Source organism: Heterodontus francisci, chromosome 24 (assembly GCF_036365525.1).
Source record: "Heterodontus francisci isolate sHetFra1 chromosome 24, sHetFra1.hap1, whole genome shotgun sequence".
Taxonomy (NCBI): Eukaryota; Metazoa; Chordata; class Chondrichthyes; order Heterodontiformes; family Heterodontidae; genus Heterodontus; species Heterodontus francisci.
Window position 1 is genome coordinate 53,761,578 of NC_090394.1, and position 16,003 is coordinate 53,777,580.

At 43.8% G+C, this 16,003-nt stretch overlaps 1 protein-coding gene across 2 annotated transcripts in view; it reads right to left on the reverse strand.

The window, feature by feature from the left end:
- The window catches only part of xylt1 (xylosyltransferase I), a 267,186-nt gene that overhangs the window by 28,891 nt on the left and 222,292 nt on the right, over positions 1 to 16,003 (reverse strand). For both annotated transcript variants that reach the window (XM_068056207.1, XM_068056209.1), the window contains exons 7-8: positions 11,293 to 11,469; positions 6,796 to 7,058 (exon numbers count right to left, since the gene is read on the reverse strand). In XM_068056207.1, coding sequence (XP_067912308.1) covers positions 6,796 to 7,058; positions 11,293 to 11,469 — 440 coding nt within the window. The remainder of the gene's footprint in view (positions 1 to 6,795; positions 7,059 to 11,292; positions 11,470 to 16,003) is intronic.

The following is a 16,003-nucleotide window of genomic DNA, read 5'->3' on the forward strand; positions in this document are numbered from 1 at the left end:
AGAGACCCGGCAAGCGGCCGTTCTAGCTGATGAGTTTGCTTTAATTTATAAGTCAGTTTCCCAGGGGAGAACCTTTCCTGATCACCACCACAAATCCGAAAAGGACAAAGGTGGGAAGGTGATTGAAGCCCAGGCAGAGAAAGGAAATCAGGAGACACAGGGGACCCTCCTCCAGCCAAAAAAGAAGGTGCTGTGAGCAAGAGTAAGACCCAGAGACCTGTGTGCTACCATTGTAATAAAGCAGGGCATTTAAAAGCTGACTGCTGGAAATTAGCGGTGAACAAGGACTCACCAAGGGGGAGCTAAAAACACAGTGTGTGTAAAATTAAACTCTGTTACAGTAAGATGAGGTGGAGGCTGAAAGGGAACCCTAGACCTCTTTCTCACCTAGTCATAACAATAGCTTGAGGGGCACTACTCCTCAAGCATGGGAAGTGGCAAGGAGGCAGATTTCCATGAACTACCACAGCTAGTACGGGGATTGAACCTGCACAGTTGTCATCTTTTTGCATCAAACACTAGCTGCCTAGCCAATTGAGCTAACTGACCCCCAAAATTGCAGTGTTCCTGGGTGGGCACGAACCACCAACCTTTCGGTTAACAGCTGAATCTGACTTCTACTACTTTTCTCTTGTGCCAAGAAATTCACATTCTTAGAAATTGCACGTTTGATAACTGTGCATTCTTGGAATATTGTTGACAGTGCACTAACATAGGGGAAAACACATGGGAAGTACACTGAATAGGATATTTGTATCGGATCCATTAATAGCAATTGTGAAAATATAGGGTTTATAGAAAGAAAACTCATTGCAGAAGACAGGAGTGAATTCGGTATGAAGGAGGAAGGGATGTTGAGGAAAGGAGAAGAGGAACGGTAGCCTGATATGCTCAGGATAACTTAAAATTGAAGGATGCTGAACTGAGCGCCCAAGGAAAAGAGACAATATTTAAATAGTTTAGCTTATTAAGTAAATTGAAAGCATGATTGAGAATAGAGGTCTGCTACAGACCCCTGGGCAGGCTAAGTACTATGAAACATGTTATAATAAGAAAACCGGCAGGGGGAAAAGGAAGAAAAAAACCTACAGGGGGCAAGGAAAAGAAATCCTACAAAGGGTAAAGAAATGGTGGGAAACCTGCAGAGGGAAAGGAGGGAGACGAACTCTGGGAGAAATACAGGAATTAGTTAAAACAGATAGCGATATTAGTGGTACAGAAAGTCCTAAGAGATAACTACAGTGCAATGTGTTCAGCACTGAGCTGAAACATTCATTTAGTCTCCTAACAAATAAAAGGGCGATTAGACAAAGTTAGAATTTAAAAGATAAACCTGCAGGTGAAACAGATGAAGCTGAAGTATTAAATGATATTTTTCTAAAACTATTCACTAAAGAGGATAACACTGACTGGCTACTAAATCTCTGTGTATACCTGGTATCCTAGAGGATTTTGAACCTGGTGTAGCAGAGATAAACACATCAACAGATTGGATTTATTCTAGGGTTATGAAGAAGTCTATGAAGGAAACGCATGTCAACCAACAGGGGAAAAAAAAATCATTGGACACTTTTGAAGTTTCCCGGAGCTGAAAGCAGGCAATCATAGGAACAATATTTAAGATTGGTGACAAATCTGATGTAGTCTATTAGCCGAACGAGCATCGACGACAGGTACAATAATAGAATTCTGAGTGAAGGTAACAGACTGAAAGCAGGGTTAAGAAATGAAGTCTGCTTAATTAGAAAAGGAAGGATTATGAAATTAGGCAGACAAATAGTAATTGATCATGTAAAATATTGTACCTTGGTTGGAAAGATGTATGCCATAAATATACAATGAATGGAATTGAATTAACACAAGGAGACAAAGGAAGGGACTTTGGAGTAATAGTAAGCTCACTCATCACTTTTAATATCTGCACATGTGGCAAAGTAATTTTAAGAACGAATAGAATACTGGGATATGCAAATTGTACAAGAGTATCTGGAATTTATGTTCTGACTTTATGATGCATTGTTCAACCCTCAATTAAAGCATACACATGTACTGGAGAGGGCACAATGAGGAGAAATAAAGATCCCAAATATAATAAGATTAAAGAATATTGAGCTTTACAGTCTAGAAAAAGGATGCTTGAATGGGGACCTCATTGAAGTCTTATGAAATATTAAGTGGTACAGATAAGGTAAAGCAAGAATGTTAATTCAAAGTAAGCCAGGAAAGTAGGACCAGAAGACATAAATTTAAATTATTGAAAAGTGATAAATTTTGAATAATGTGTCAGGCAGGATATTAAGGAAAAAAACATTAAGGATGTTCAGAATGCAGTTGAATTCTATTCAAGGAGAGCTACAGTACTAGAGAGAATTCAATGGGCTTTTGCTAATTGATGGTTTTTCTTGTGTTCTTACAGTTTGGGAGACAGCATGCTTTATTCACCTTTTCAGGAGAAAGATAATGTTGGAGACCTGATGTTTCAGGATGTATTTTGAAAGTCACAATCTTACCAACTCTGCTCAAATAATGTAGCATCAAATCTAATACTTGTATGATTATGAATTTTTAGAACAAGTATACATATCTATATGTATATAATATTAAGTCTTGTACCTATGGCACCTCAAGACCAGCTTGTCTGTATCACTGCAAATCTGCCTTACTATGATTGGTTTATTTAACCAATTTCTATCGTTAATCATACTGATTTGCTCAAATGCTTAATTGTCACTAAGCAGGTAAGAAAATCTATTACTACCAATCTGAAACCAATAACTAAAATAAAATGGCAAATCATTAAACGAAATCTGCAAAACTTGATCAGCCATGCTCTTTCACTGACCAGCTCACTATGTACACTTAAAAATAAAACTTGTAACATAACAAACTATATAACTCTCAAAAACCTTATCCAAAAAATGCCCTTGTCCTGTTGGAAATTCATTTGTTAATATTTATCCCAAGAGGGTTACCCTTTCTCTGGGATTTGGCACTTGAATTTGTTCCTTTCTAGGAGTGTGCTTTTGTTGGGCATGGCTCCTGATATTTTAGGCTCTCCACAATGTTGACCTTTTAGGCCTGTACGTGTGTATGTTGAGTCCAAGCACCTGTTTTTATTCTCTATGTACTCCTTCCCTGGCCACCTGACCCAAGTCCCTGTGTGATCCTTCCCTATTGAGCTGGCCAGGCTGATCTCTCTACACTGCTATTGCAGCCTACTTGCCCTGTATGGCATGAGGCCAATTTCTCAAGTCATTCTTACCAATGTCATGGTAGATCTGCTGGTATTTCTTAGTAGTTTTTGGAAGAGTGCTATATATCAACTACAGACATGCTAAAGTGTAGCACTGGAAAGGAGAGGAAAATTATTTTAACAAATCCCACATGTCTATATAGGACTCTTCTTTAAACTTACTTTTAAAAAAATGGACTAAAAACACAATTGGGACTAGTCTTAACTGTTTAAAGGTAATGTTTCAATTGAAGAACACTTAGGCTGGAATTCCCCCTTATTCAAAGGCAGCCAAGCCAACATTCCAGCATCAGACTTCTTTGGTCACCTGATATCTATACTGTGGTATTCGAGTGATGGACTTCAGTGAAGGAAACAGAAACCACAATTCAGAGTACTCAGTGTTTCGAGAGGTCTAGACAAAACAGCTGGATAACTAACTTCATGGTTGCAGCTTTGGGATGAACTGTCAGTCTGAGATGAGATGAGAAAGAAAGAAAGGAATAAAGATAGATTTTTGTCGCACTTTTCACGACCTCAGTATATCTCAAAGCGCTTTACAGACAATCTGTAAATCACCTATTCCTTGCTGTTTAAATTTTCAAACAGATGCTGCCCCATTCAGTGACATAAGTTAGACTATCAAATACTCTGCTACCGGCTAAACAAAATCAACATCAAAACATGCATTGCATTGAATAATTTCATATAATTTTACAAGAATCTCTAGGCCCATTGGATGTACATCTTCGTATTGTTGAGCGCACACATTTCAGTGGAAATTCAGTACGCAACAAGTGTTCAACATGGTAGCCATTCAGATGTACCTGGATTAGTCCAGTTCAGACTTCAGATGCCACTTGCTGGCAAGTTCAGGTAGGTGCAGCTGCATTCTCAAAGACTTGGTGGTTGATTTTAGCCATAGTTGCCTAGTGGGAAACCAGGCAGCAGCCTCATCAATTTATCCAAATTGGGGTCCTACTACATCAATTTTAACTGGGGCTAAAATGGAGAAGCCACCAGGGATTTCCCCCACCCTGCCAGGCTGAATCAGGCATGCAGACAGAAGAGGCCCTCCAAGGTAACTGTAAAACTTATCTTTGTGAAGCCAGAAAGGGCAGAAGTGGTCTTCCAAGCCTCAGAAAGAAAGATACAATCTCCCCTGTCCGGGAATCTCCACCTTCTCTCCTGCAAGACCCTCCCAGGGGCTGCCTGATTGTTCTTTTCTGGCAGCTGCCCTGTGTCCTCTTCCTACCCAGAATGGGTGGCAAGAGGATGTGTGGCATTTAAAAGAGGCCCAGGAGATTAAATACCACGGGCCTCAAACTTAGGCCAGCAAATGCGTTTCACATTCGCCCTACACCCACACCCCCAATCCCTCCCAACCTGCCCAAAACTCCCTCAGGGTTAAAATCGACCCCTCGGACGTAGCACCATATGGTGAAGGAATCCAATCTGCACTCAGTATAAACGTCTGTTCTTGAATAAGCTTTGTGTCAGGTCAGTGAAGGAGTTTTTTTTTCATGGACTGATTTTTGATGTGGGAGAGATATGATGATGTATGGCATTGGGGGCACATGTAGGAAGCATCATAAGGTATATCATTTTCCATTTTCTAATGCTGATGAAACAGGCAGTGTAAACATTAAGGGGTGAGACCTGTTTTAAATTTATGTTGACTATTTTTTTGTAACATTAGTGAACAGCAAAAATATACTCACATGTTGTGGTCACCTAAAATATAAACATAATTAAACGTATCCAATTTTAATCCATCAACTTATATCCTCGCTATGTTTCTAATCAAAACTGCCACAAAAATTATATTTTTTATACTCCCAAGACCCAAAATTCTGACAGTGCTATTGGAACTCAGGCAGATCAAGACTTCCACCTGCATTCAGACTGTCAACCTAAATAGGCAGAGATATGTAAGCTTTGTAAACACAGCCTGCAGTACCTCAGATATGCCAGGAGTGGGCAGGAGTTAGGTCCCAAGTTGGCAGGAACAACTTTATGGGGTTAGGAATTGCTTTCACAACAGTAAAAAAGAGGTAAGCACAAGAACACAGTTACAGAATTCCAGGGAATGGAATAACCCAATTTTCTTCAAAATGTTAAATTAGTTATATTGTCCAATCATGCTTTACACATGTTGCTGCAGAGCTCTGATGGGAAAATGCTGGGTAGTAAGGTCATTTTACCACATCAAGCACATGAAATAATGTCATCCAGCGCGCAAGAAGCGAACCAGACATAGCAAAAAACACACTACAGCCAGATGAAGCAGTAACTAGGCTGTTAGTTTGACTTTATGTTACGCACTCTTGCCTCTGAATCAAGAAGGCTGTGGGTTCATGCCCCACTGCAGGACTTTTTTTAAAATATATTTGTTCGGGGGATGTGGCCATCGCTGGCTAGGCCGGCATTTATTGCCCATCCCTAATTGCCCTTGAGAAGGTGGTGGTGAGCTGCTTTCTTGAACCGCTGAAGCCCTTGGGGCATAGGTACACCAACAGTGCTGTTAGGAAGGGAGTTCCAGGATTTTGACCCAGCGGCAGTGAAGGAACGGTGATATAGTTCCATGTCAGATTGGTGTGTAGCTTGGAGAGGAACTTGCAGGTGGTGGTGTTCCCATGCATCCGCTACCCTTGTCCTTCTAGATGGTAGAGGTCGCGGGTTTGGAAGATGCTGTCACAGGAGCCTTGGGTGAGTTGTTGCAGTGCATCTTGTATATGGTGCACACTGCCGCCACCGTGCATTGGTGGTGGAGGGAGTGAATGTTTGTGGATGGGGTGTCAACCAAGTGGACTACTTTGTCCTGGATGGTGTCGAGCTTCTTGAGTGTTGTTGGAGCTGCACCCATCCAGGCAAGGAAAGAGTATTCCATTACACTCCTGACTTGTGCATTGTAGAAGGTGGATAAGCATTGGGGAGACAGGTGGTGAGTTACTCACTGCAGAATTCCCAGCCTCTGGCCTGCTCTTGTAGCCACAGCATTTATGTGGCTGGTCCAGTTCAGTTTCTGGTCAATGGTAACCCCCAGGATACTGATAGTGGGGGAGTCAGTGATTGTTGAACATCTAGGGGACGTGAGGGCATCATTTCAGCAAACATTTCAGTGCAGTACTGAGGGAATGCTGCACTGTCAAAGGTGCTGTTTTTCAGATGAGACGTTGAGGCCTTGCCTGCCCTCTCAAATGAATTAAAAATAAAGAGCAGGGGAGTTCTGGTGTCTTGGCCAACATTGATCCCTTGACCAGCATCATCAAAACAGGTTATGTAGTCGTTTACTTCATTGCCTTTTATTGTGGGATCTTGCTGTGTGCAAATTGGCTGCTTCGATACCCCACACTACAATAGTGACATTTCAAATGTAATTCACTATCTGAGAAGTGCTTTGGTTCATCCTGAGGTCATGAATGGTGCGATATAAATGCCTTAACTCATTGTGCAACATGGTGGAAAAAAAGTCGTACTTCTGAGGGGTAAACACTGTATATTTGCAGCACTGCCACAGTTTTGTCAAGTTCCATAGCAGTGAGCTGCAGCTTCTCTCTCACCTGCACTTGTTTTCCTCTTTTGAATGCCAGGAAGACTCTGCTCTCTTCAGACCTAGGCGAGTGAACGAGTGATACATGGTCAGGTATACGTCACTGATGCTGTGGATGCCATCTGGCTCATCATATACATTTTCCCAGTACGCCTTCAGAGCTGTTGTGCCAGCTGGGTAGTTCCCAAACAGGTAGAAGTCCAGCTGACCAATGATCTCCTGGTTAACCGCAGCCTCAAACTTCCGAGCAAAAAATGTTGGTCTCGCAGTTTGCTGTGCAGATTAAAAGAGCTCGTTATTTTCACTTCCTGTCCGTAAACATCTGTAATAGCAAGATAATTCTGGTCATGTCTCTCAAGGATACGAAGGCTAAATGGGTCGTTGCTGATTGGTCCATCCAATATTTCTCTTCTGCTTATGTTGTGTGGCAATTGTTTACAACTTATTAACTTGCCTGTTCAGAAGGCAGTTGAAGTTAACCAACATACTGGGACTATAGTCACATGTAGGCCAAACTGGGTAAATAAATAAAATTCCATCTGTATCTCATGACTGAACAGCTTTCCCTATACATGCAGAAGTAATGAAAACCCTATGTAGAAAATGGCAGCATTTGCTAGACATTAATTACAGGGAAAGGCTTTTGTCAGGAAATACAATGGCCTGGGTTTTCCATTGGGTGATGAGTTCTCACAGGATTGAGTTGGGTTCTCTGTGCTTACACTGATAGTAATTTGTTACTACATGTGTGAACAAGATAAGCAAAATGGTGCGGGGGTGGGGTGGGGGGGGGGGGGAGATGTTGAATGGCGAAACAAGTACTTTCCACCTCATTTGCTTCTTTAAACGTTAAGATGATGTGGGCTAGCCTTCCGGTACCCCAAACAACAGAGCGGGGTTGAAGGAGGTCGCTAAACAGGTTTGGCGTTGGGAGGTTGGTGATTGTGAGGGGGGGTGGGGGGGGGGGGGGAAGAGAAAAGAGAGGGCCATGATCGTTGAGGGAGGCCAAAGGCTCCCCTAAGGGCTGGGGGAGCACTCCTGTTCCTCCTGACCCACAAGGTGTGCTGAGAAAGGCACTTAACCTCATGGAGCCGGCAGCTTCCGCCTTCCTTTCATTGCTGGTTTTCTGGACTCCTGGGAAACCTACATAGCATCAGTAAATATTAAATTGGGTTCCCAATTGCATTGTGAGACCCCTATTCAAATACGTTAATTAAATGTCCTGCCACTTTGACACCCCAATATCCGCCACTGTAAAAAGCCGGTGAGGATGTGTGTGCCATGTTGGGATCACATTCCTTATATTTAAATCTTCAACAACCACACCCACTACCACCCCCTACACACAATGCCATTGTGGGGGTGGTTAATATTGAGGCCTTTGACTTGGAAGCGGATGCTGTGAATGAGGATATCCTATGAGTACATCAACGTCACACTATACAAGTAAAGAAAAAATAAGGGAAGCACCAGAGAACACAGAAAGAATTAATAAGAATTAGGGGGAGAGATGTAGAAGAGGAGATTTGGAAGAGGTGAGACAGAGACATTTAGAGAAAAGGTAGAGACGATATTCTCAGAGCTACAATAGACATATTTTATACACAAAAATATTAAGCCATTTTAATTCCTTTTGCATGTATAGGAAAAGCTGTTCAGTCATGAGATACAGATGGCATTTTATTTATTTACCCAATTTGGCCTACATGTGACTATAGTCCCAGTATGTATGGTTAACTTCAACTGTCTTCTGAAGTGGCCTAACAAGTTAATAAGTTGTAAACAATTGCCACACAACATAAGCAGAAGAAAAATATTGGATGGACCAATCAGCACCGACCCATGCACCAGATCATGCGCAAATTGGCTGTTGTGTTCCCTACATTACAACAGCGACTACACGTCAAAAGTACTTTATTGGCTGTAAAACACTTTGGGGCATTCGGAGGTCTGTTGAAAGGCGCTATATAAATGCAAGTGCTCATCCCATCGCTCTGTATCAAGACAAAAGTCAGGCAATTCCAAATCAATCAAGCCTGCAAAGTCCTCCCACTAACATCTGGAAACTGGTGCCCAAATTAGGAAAGCTGTCCCACAGACTTGTCAAGCAAAAGCCTGATAAAGTCATATTAATCACCCAACATCCTCCATCACCATTGCTAAGCATGACCTGTTTCACCAGCAATATCGACCCACCAGTGGCGTAAATACAGTAATATATAATTAGGTGGGCTTGGCACTTGGAATTCTCAACATTGTGAACCCCATGGTGCCATGGTTTCAGATCAAACAAGGCCAAGGAAAATTTTGCTGATTACCTTCGAACACCCCCTCAACTGACAAATTAGTACCCCTCTATGTTGAACACTATTGGGAGGAAGCACTGAGAGAACCAATCATGCACAATGTTTTCTGGATAGGAGGCTCCAGTTTCTCCCTCCAGGGCCCACACAGAAAGTTTAGGTCCCGCACCCCAGGCTTCTCTTCCTGGTCTCCTGGGAGACTCTCTTGAAGCCCTCTTTTCTTCAACTTACCTTGTTGCCAATGACCATTCTTTTGCCGCCAACTGGAAGATTCCTGCTGCCGGAAATTCAGGTCCCGCTAACCAGCCAGCTGCTGCTTTCCTGGTCGAAATTGGGCATGAAAATTCTACTTATCGGCTGTCCACTGTGCCTGGTCTTGTGACCAGCTCCAACGATTGAACAATGGCCTGCACTGCTTTATCTGTCATATCAGTGTCTTGAATATAAATTAGACCACAAGTCACTTACAACTACACTTTAGAACTCCCAACTGCTTAGCCTTGTACCATGATAACTGTTCAGCTGCCAGTTTGATAAGCTGCTCCGTCCCCTCTACTTTGATTGCCCTCATCCCAAGCAAACCCTTTACTGACTCCCATCCTGGTCATTTCCCCAGCACAGCACTCAGCTTTGCTCCCTCAAACTTGGCGTACAACTGACTTATTCATCCTCTGTCAAATCTGGCTTGACCATATCAAATGCTTCCTCAGCCAAAACTGCCCATTACTTTACTCGGTTATCCTAGAGGGTAAAGGTAACTCTCTAACAACAGTCTCAAAAGTTTTCTCTTTTGCATCTTCCACCATCACCATTAACAAGTGTGAGGAGTTGATGGATCACTAAGATCTAAACCATTATTCAGTTGTTGCACTGCTTCTCCCCTTTCTCCCTGCCCCAAACCAAACCCCAGTTCCTCTCCCACTCCAGCCCTGAATCCTCTTTTCTCTCTGGTTTCTGCCATCAGTTCCTCTTTTTGCTTCAAGCTCATCTCGTTCATGAGACTTAGGGCTGGATTTTCCCTCCAGGGGTAGGAAACAGATGTTGGGACTGTTTCTGGGTCCCGAACTTTCCCCCGGGGGAAACACAGTCACTGTGATTTTCTGTGGACAGCCAATTAATGGCCAGTGGGCTGGTTCACTGTCCAATCAAGGATGGTGGGCAGGCGAGCTCTTGAAACTGGAGGACCAGAGGTCTACCAGCTTGAGAGCAGCAGCAGCCTCCAATAGAAGGTAAGAAAGAGACAGGGTGCTGCAAGATGGAGGCACCCTCTCTCCAACTTTTTCAAGCCTTTAACTGAAAAATAGTTTCAGCAGCCGGGCCACGACTGTCGGCACTGTGGGGGGGAAGGGAAGTGGGAAACACCCTTTCCAGGGCGGCCTATGGCTGCTCCTACACTCAAGGAGGATTTCTAGGCCTGCTTGGAGTGCTGGCCCCCAGCCTGCTGACGGGTGCCTATCTCCAGGCACCTAAACTGGCCCCCGCCACCTGTGGGAACCTTGAGAATTCCAGTCGGCCTCTTTTAATTTGCCTCAATTAGGCTCTTAATGAGCCTGATTGGCTACCCACTGCATTTGGGTGGGCAGCCCTGCCAGCCCCTAATCGCCTCTGCAAAAATGACTCAGAGGCAGGATGAAGCTGGGGAACCCCCACACAAGTCGGCAGGGCTAATTTTCAGCAACACCTGCTTCTAATCCCAGCCCTGGTGGGGTGGGTGCTGAAAATCCAGCCCTTACTCTCGGTTGCCTGAATCCCATTCCCACTAAACTCCTGACCAACCAAACTTCCCTTCTCAGCTCCCCATGCCAGCTGACATCAAATGCTGTCCCCTTTCCTTTAATAATGCTATCACTCCTGCCTCAATCTCTCTGTTCACTCCATATCCTATCTCCCTTTCTTCTCAAGTACCTGTGAATGCAGTGTTGCCTCCAAATGCGTCCATAGCTACCTGTTTGAGTCCCTCCAAGTTGACTCCTGCCCCCCCAGAATGACGATGAACCTAACTGAAGTCAGGAGTGACATTCTGTGTGACTGTAACCCTTTCTGGTGAACTCCCGTTGTACTTAGGGTAAGAATTTGCCAGAATGGCTGCACAACTTCAGCCCTACTATCTGAATGTAAGTTGTTGTTATAGTAATGATATCGTTGGTAGTAATAGTAATATTAGTACCATTAGCAGTCATGCTTGCTAGCGAGCGTCAGCCTACCTGAAAGCGATGGAAATCCTGCGGTTTGAAGTCATTGGGGGAGCAGCCACACCAGTCCACGATGTGTTTGTACTGGCACTTACAGCCTAGCTTCCGATTCCAGTTGGTAATGCGCAAGTTGTTATCCACCATTGTCTCACAGAGGTGACTATTCTCCAGGACCGTGTGGAAGAAGGACTGGATTAGAAAGACAATGAGACGTTAGCATTTGGAAACACTCCAGCTGCATGGAAACATCTTACGTAACACTTTAAGTCAAGATGCATCCTGCATTTTTCATGATCAGAGGGAGGAATAAAATATTAAAACTGACAAAAATTGTATCGCAAACCTTCTCATTTATTTATTTGGTGGTGTTTAGATAATTAATAAATAATGGGCGAAGATGGCATCTGCTACTACAGATGATCTGTCCCCACATTTAACATTGCTCAGAAAGTCTCTGCATCATTTCACAATAGTCATATTTACTTAAGTCAAACAGCAACATTAGCAGAGTGAGTTTAATTAGTTTTGAGTCATGCCAGTGTGATGCCCGCATGACAAAACAGCAATTGATGCTAGATCAATAGTAAATTATAAAAATCTGGGATTGATCGATTTTTGTAATCCAACGGTATTAAGGGATTATAGAACAAAGGTGGGTATATGGAGTTAGGTCAGAGATCAGTCATGATCTCATTGAATGGCAGAACAGGTTCGAGGGGCTGAATGGCCTACTCTCATTCCTAAGACTGTAGCCTGAAACGATGCCAGAGAGCTGTAAATCCAGCTTCTGATCAATCTCATTCTCATTGAGCTGAATGCAACATGGAACATGGTTAGATAAAACATTGCTGGTACTGAATCAAACTATATTAGCTGCCAGTCTAAGAGTATTGGCTTGGCCTTTTCACGCAGCTATAATCCGTGCTCAAATTACATGGTATATGACCCACAATAATGCACCCACGACCTCCTTAAAATTAAATGAAAGGCCAGTGAATATGGATTTTCACTTGAGAAGCAAAATTTAACTGATTACCTATCACCCTGCATCCCTTATTAATCGTTCCGAAGTCCAAAGCAACATAATGAATAAAAAGACCAGTGGGAGAAAATAGAATGGGATTTATGGCAGAGAATATATAAATACATTTTTACTGTGTTAAAATACATAAGAATAGACAATCCCAGGTACTCAGCATTAGGAGAGCACAAACTATCAACTGATGTATCTTAAAAGCTGTTAATTGGGTCTTAAGCCTTATTCACTGCTAATCAAGTTGATGCTCATTGTACAAAGTTTGAAAACTAGAAATCCTGAAATCTTAACTTCAAAACAAGAAAATGGACACTGTGGTATTGGGGACTTTGTTGTGTAGTTAACTGAAGATAGAAGCGATGCAGTTCTCTATTTTTCCCACCCTCACTTGCCTTTGCCCTTGTACCTGCAAGGTCAGCTATAAAGAGAAACCCCCAGATGCCTATAATGTTATGTTGTAATAAGAGAAAAAGGACTTTATATAGTGTCTGTCCTGACCTCCGGATGCGCCCCCCCCCCCAAAGCACTTTACAGTCAATGCAGTACTTTTTTGAAATGTAGTTAATCTTGGCCATGTGAGCCGCATGGAAGATGGCAGGATCCCCAAAGACACATTGTACAGCGAGCTCGCCACTGGTATCAGACCCACCGGCCGTCCATGTCTCCGCTATAAAGACAGGGCTAAATTGTCTGCAAACGCGACATGAAATCGTGTGACATTGATCACAAGTCGTGGGAGTCAGTTGCCAGCATTCGCCAGAGCTGGCGGGCAGCCATAAAGACAGGGCTAAATTGTGGCGAGTCGAAGAGACTTAGTAGTTGGCAGGAAAAAAGACAGAGGCGCAAGGGGAGAGCCAACTGTGCAACAGCCCCGACAAACAAATTTCTCTGCAGCACCTGTGGAAGAGCCTGTCACTCCAGAATTGGCCTTTATAGCCACTCCAGGCGCTGCTTCACAAACCACTGACCACCTCCAGGCGCGTATCCATTGTCTCTCGAGATAAGGAGGCCCAAAAGAAAAAAGAGTCAATGTTGTAATATGGGAAGCATTATAGTGAGAGCCAAGTGCAAATAGCAAGCTCCCACAACAGCAATGAGATAATGGCAGATAATCAGTTTTAGTATTGTTGGTTAAGGGATAAATACTGGGCTTCATAAATAAAGGCAAAGTGTACAATAGCAGGGAAGTTATGCTGAACCTTTATAAAGCTCTGGTTAGGCCCCAACTGGAGTATTGTGTCCAGTCCTGATCACCACATGGTTCCAGGGATGAGGATTTTAATTACAAGGTTAGGTCGGAAAAGTTGGGGTTGTTCGCCCTGCAGCAAAGGAGATTAAGGGGAGATTGATAGAGGTATACAAGATTATGGCAGGCTTAGATAAGTTAGACAAGGAAAAACTGTTCCCATCAACTGATGGTACAAGGACTAGAGTGCACAGATTGAAGGTTTTAGGCAGGAGATACAGGGGGGATGTGAGGAAGAACTTTTTTACGCAATGAGTGATAATGATCTGGAACTTGCTGTGGTGGAAACGGAGACAATCAATGATTTCAAAAGGAAATTGGATAGATACTTGAAGGAAATAAACTTGCACGGCTACAGGGATCAAGCAGGGGAGGGGGACTGACTGGATTGCACCACAGAGAGCCAGCATGGACTCAATGGGCCAAATGGCCTCCTTCATAAATGGTTCTATGGTCGGAATTTTATGCCCCCCCCCCACTTACGGGAGCGGGCTGGAGGCGGGGTGGGGGTGGGCCTAAAATTGAGTGGGAGGCGTGGGGTGCCGTTGCCCTCCCACCCTTGCTGCAATTTTATGAGCGGTGGCAAGGTGGCCCACCCGCTCCAGGCCAATTAAGGCCCTTAAGTGGCCAAATAACTGTCACTTAAGGGCCTCCTCCCGCCACTGCTGGTATATTACCAGCAGTCGGCTCAAGGCTTCAGGGGGCTGCTCAATAAAACCTGGCAGCCTCCTTGTGGACTGGGGAGGACCCTCCTGATCAGGCACCCTGTGACCCATGGAGAGCCCCCCAACGGTACTAGCTGCTCCCACTGCACTACATTCCCCCCACCACCACCCCCCCTTGCCTCATCGGGACCCGGCTGATTGGACCCGGCGAGATTCCACACTCTCATCTTCATTCCATCATCCCTCGTGCTCCTCTTCCTGGCTGCAGTCCTAGCAGTGGCCACTGCACCTGATGGCACTGCTGGAACAGAGAGCTGCTGGCCCGCTAGCTCTTGGAGGCAGGATGTCCCGCCTCAGAGGGGCAGAAGTCCCATCAGAGGCCAATTAAGGGCCTGGGCCACGTAAAATCAGTGTGGCTTCCAGGTCCAGCAGCGGCGGGCTCACCACCAACCTTTTTGGCCAGTGGGAGGAGTCTCCAGCCCAACCTAAAATTCCGGCCTATGAGGACACGGCGGAGAATTTGCCTGCTCTTTTTTTGAAATAGTAACATGGGATCTTTTACGTCCACCTGAAAGGGCAGGGGAGGCCTCAGTTTAATATGGGTATGGTTCACATCTTTTGCTTTCACTGGAAACATTTTCTTTTCTTTACTTAATCAAACAAGCTAGAAAACATTCAAGGACTATCAAAAGCTGGCCATTTAAAAAAAATACAAATATTGCAAAACTGAAACAAAAACAGAACTTCTACAAACACAATGTCACAAGTTAGTCAGCATCCATGGAGATAATTTGCTCTTTAAAGATGCACATTGCCAGCATTTTCTGTTTTTGTGCTATCCAGTGAGATTGAGCTTTTGTTTATTTGAAAGCAAAGCCTAAAATCCTACAAAAAGGTTATTCAGATAATCTGCACATCTGATCTCTGACTGGCAGCTTGCTTTACTTTTACATGAGTGGACTGTGCCAGATGATGGAAAATACAACGTTGAATAGAACCATTCTAATTGTCAAAATTACACTATCATCACAGCTAAACAGGTCTCTGGAAATAACATATGACATTGCAGTCTGCTTAACTCCTTCTCCCCAAACAGCTGCTATTCAATCATGAAAAGAAAATCAAGCAAAGAGGCATTCAAAAGCAAGTTCATCCCAATTCAAGTTTAATAACTTATCTTGGTCATAGAACCGCATCTCTAAAGCACTCTTCAGGACGGCTTGCTGTAATACAGCTCCCTCTCTGGCTGATGGGGCAGGCTGGCACCCTGCTCTCAGGGCTCTGTCAATGCCACTCTGTATCCAGTCACTAGGTGTGAGAGTTGGTCTGATGCAACTCATTCTCCAAACTTTATTTCCTCTGTTGTGCGGTGGACCCTGGCTTTGTCAGGCATTTCCTTATGCTTGACATCTCTTTAATTCTGGAAATACTCAGCACGTTAGTCAGCATCCGCAGAGAGGGAAGCAGAGTTAACATTTCAGGTCTGTGACCTTTCATCAGAACGATGAAAAATGAAAGGTCACAGATGTGAAATGTTAACTCTGCTGCTCTCTCCACAGATGCTGCATGACCTGCTGAGGATTTCCAGCACTTTCTGTTTGTATTTCAGATTTCCAGCATCTGCAGTATTTTGTTTTTATCTCTTTAATCCTTCCTGCCATGGTAGGTACACCCCCATCCCCACCCTTGCCTGGCCTCTGTCTGGAACTTCATCCTCCCATCCAGCTTCTGAACATGACTGTTCAAAACTTCAGACCTCTGCCACGGCCCCGTCAA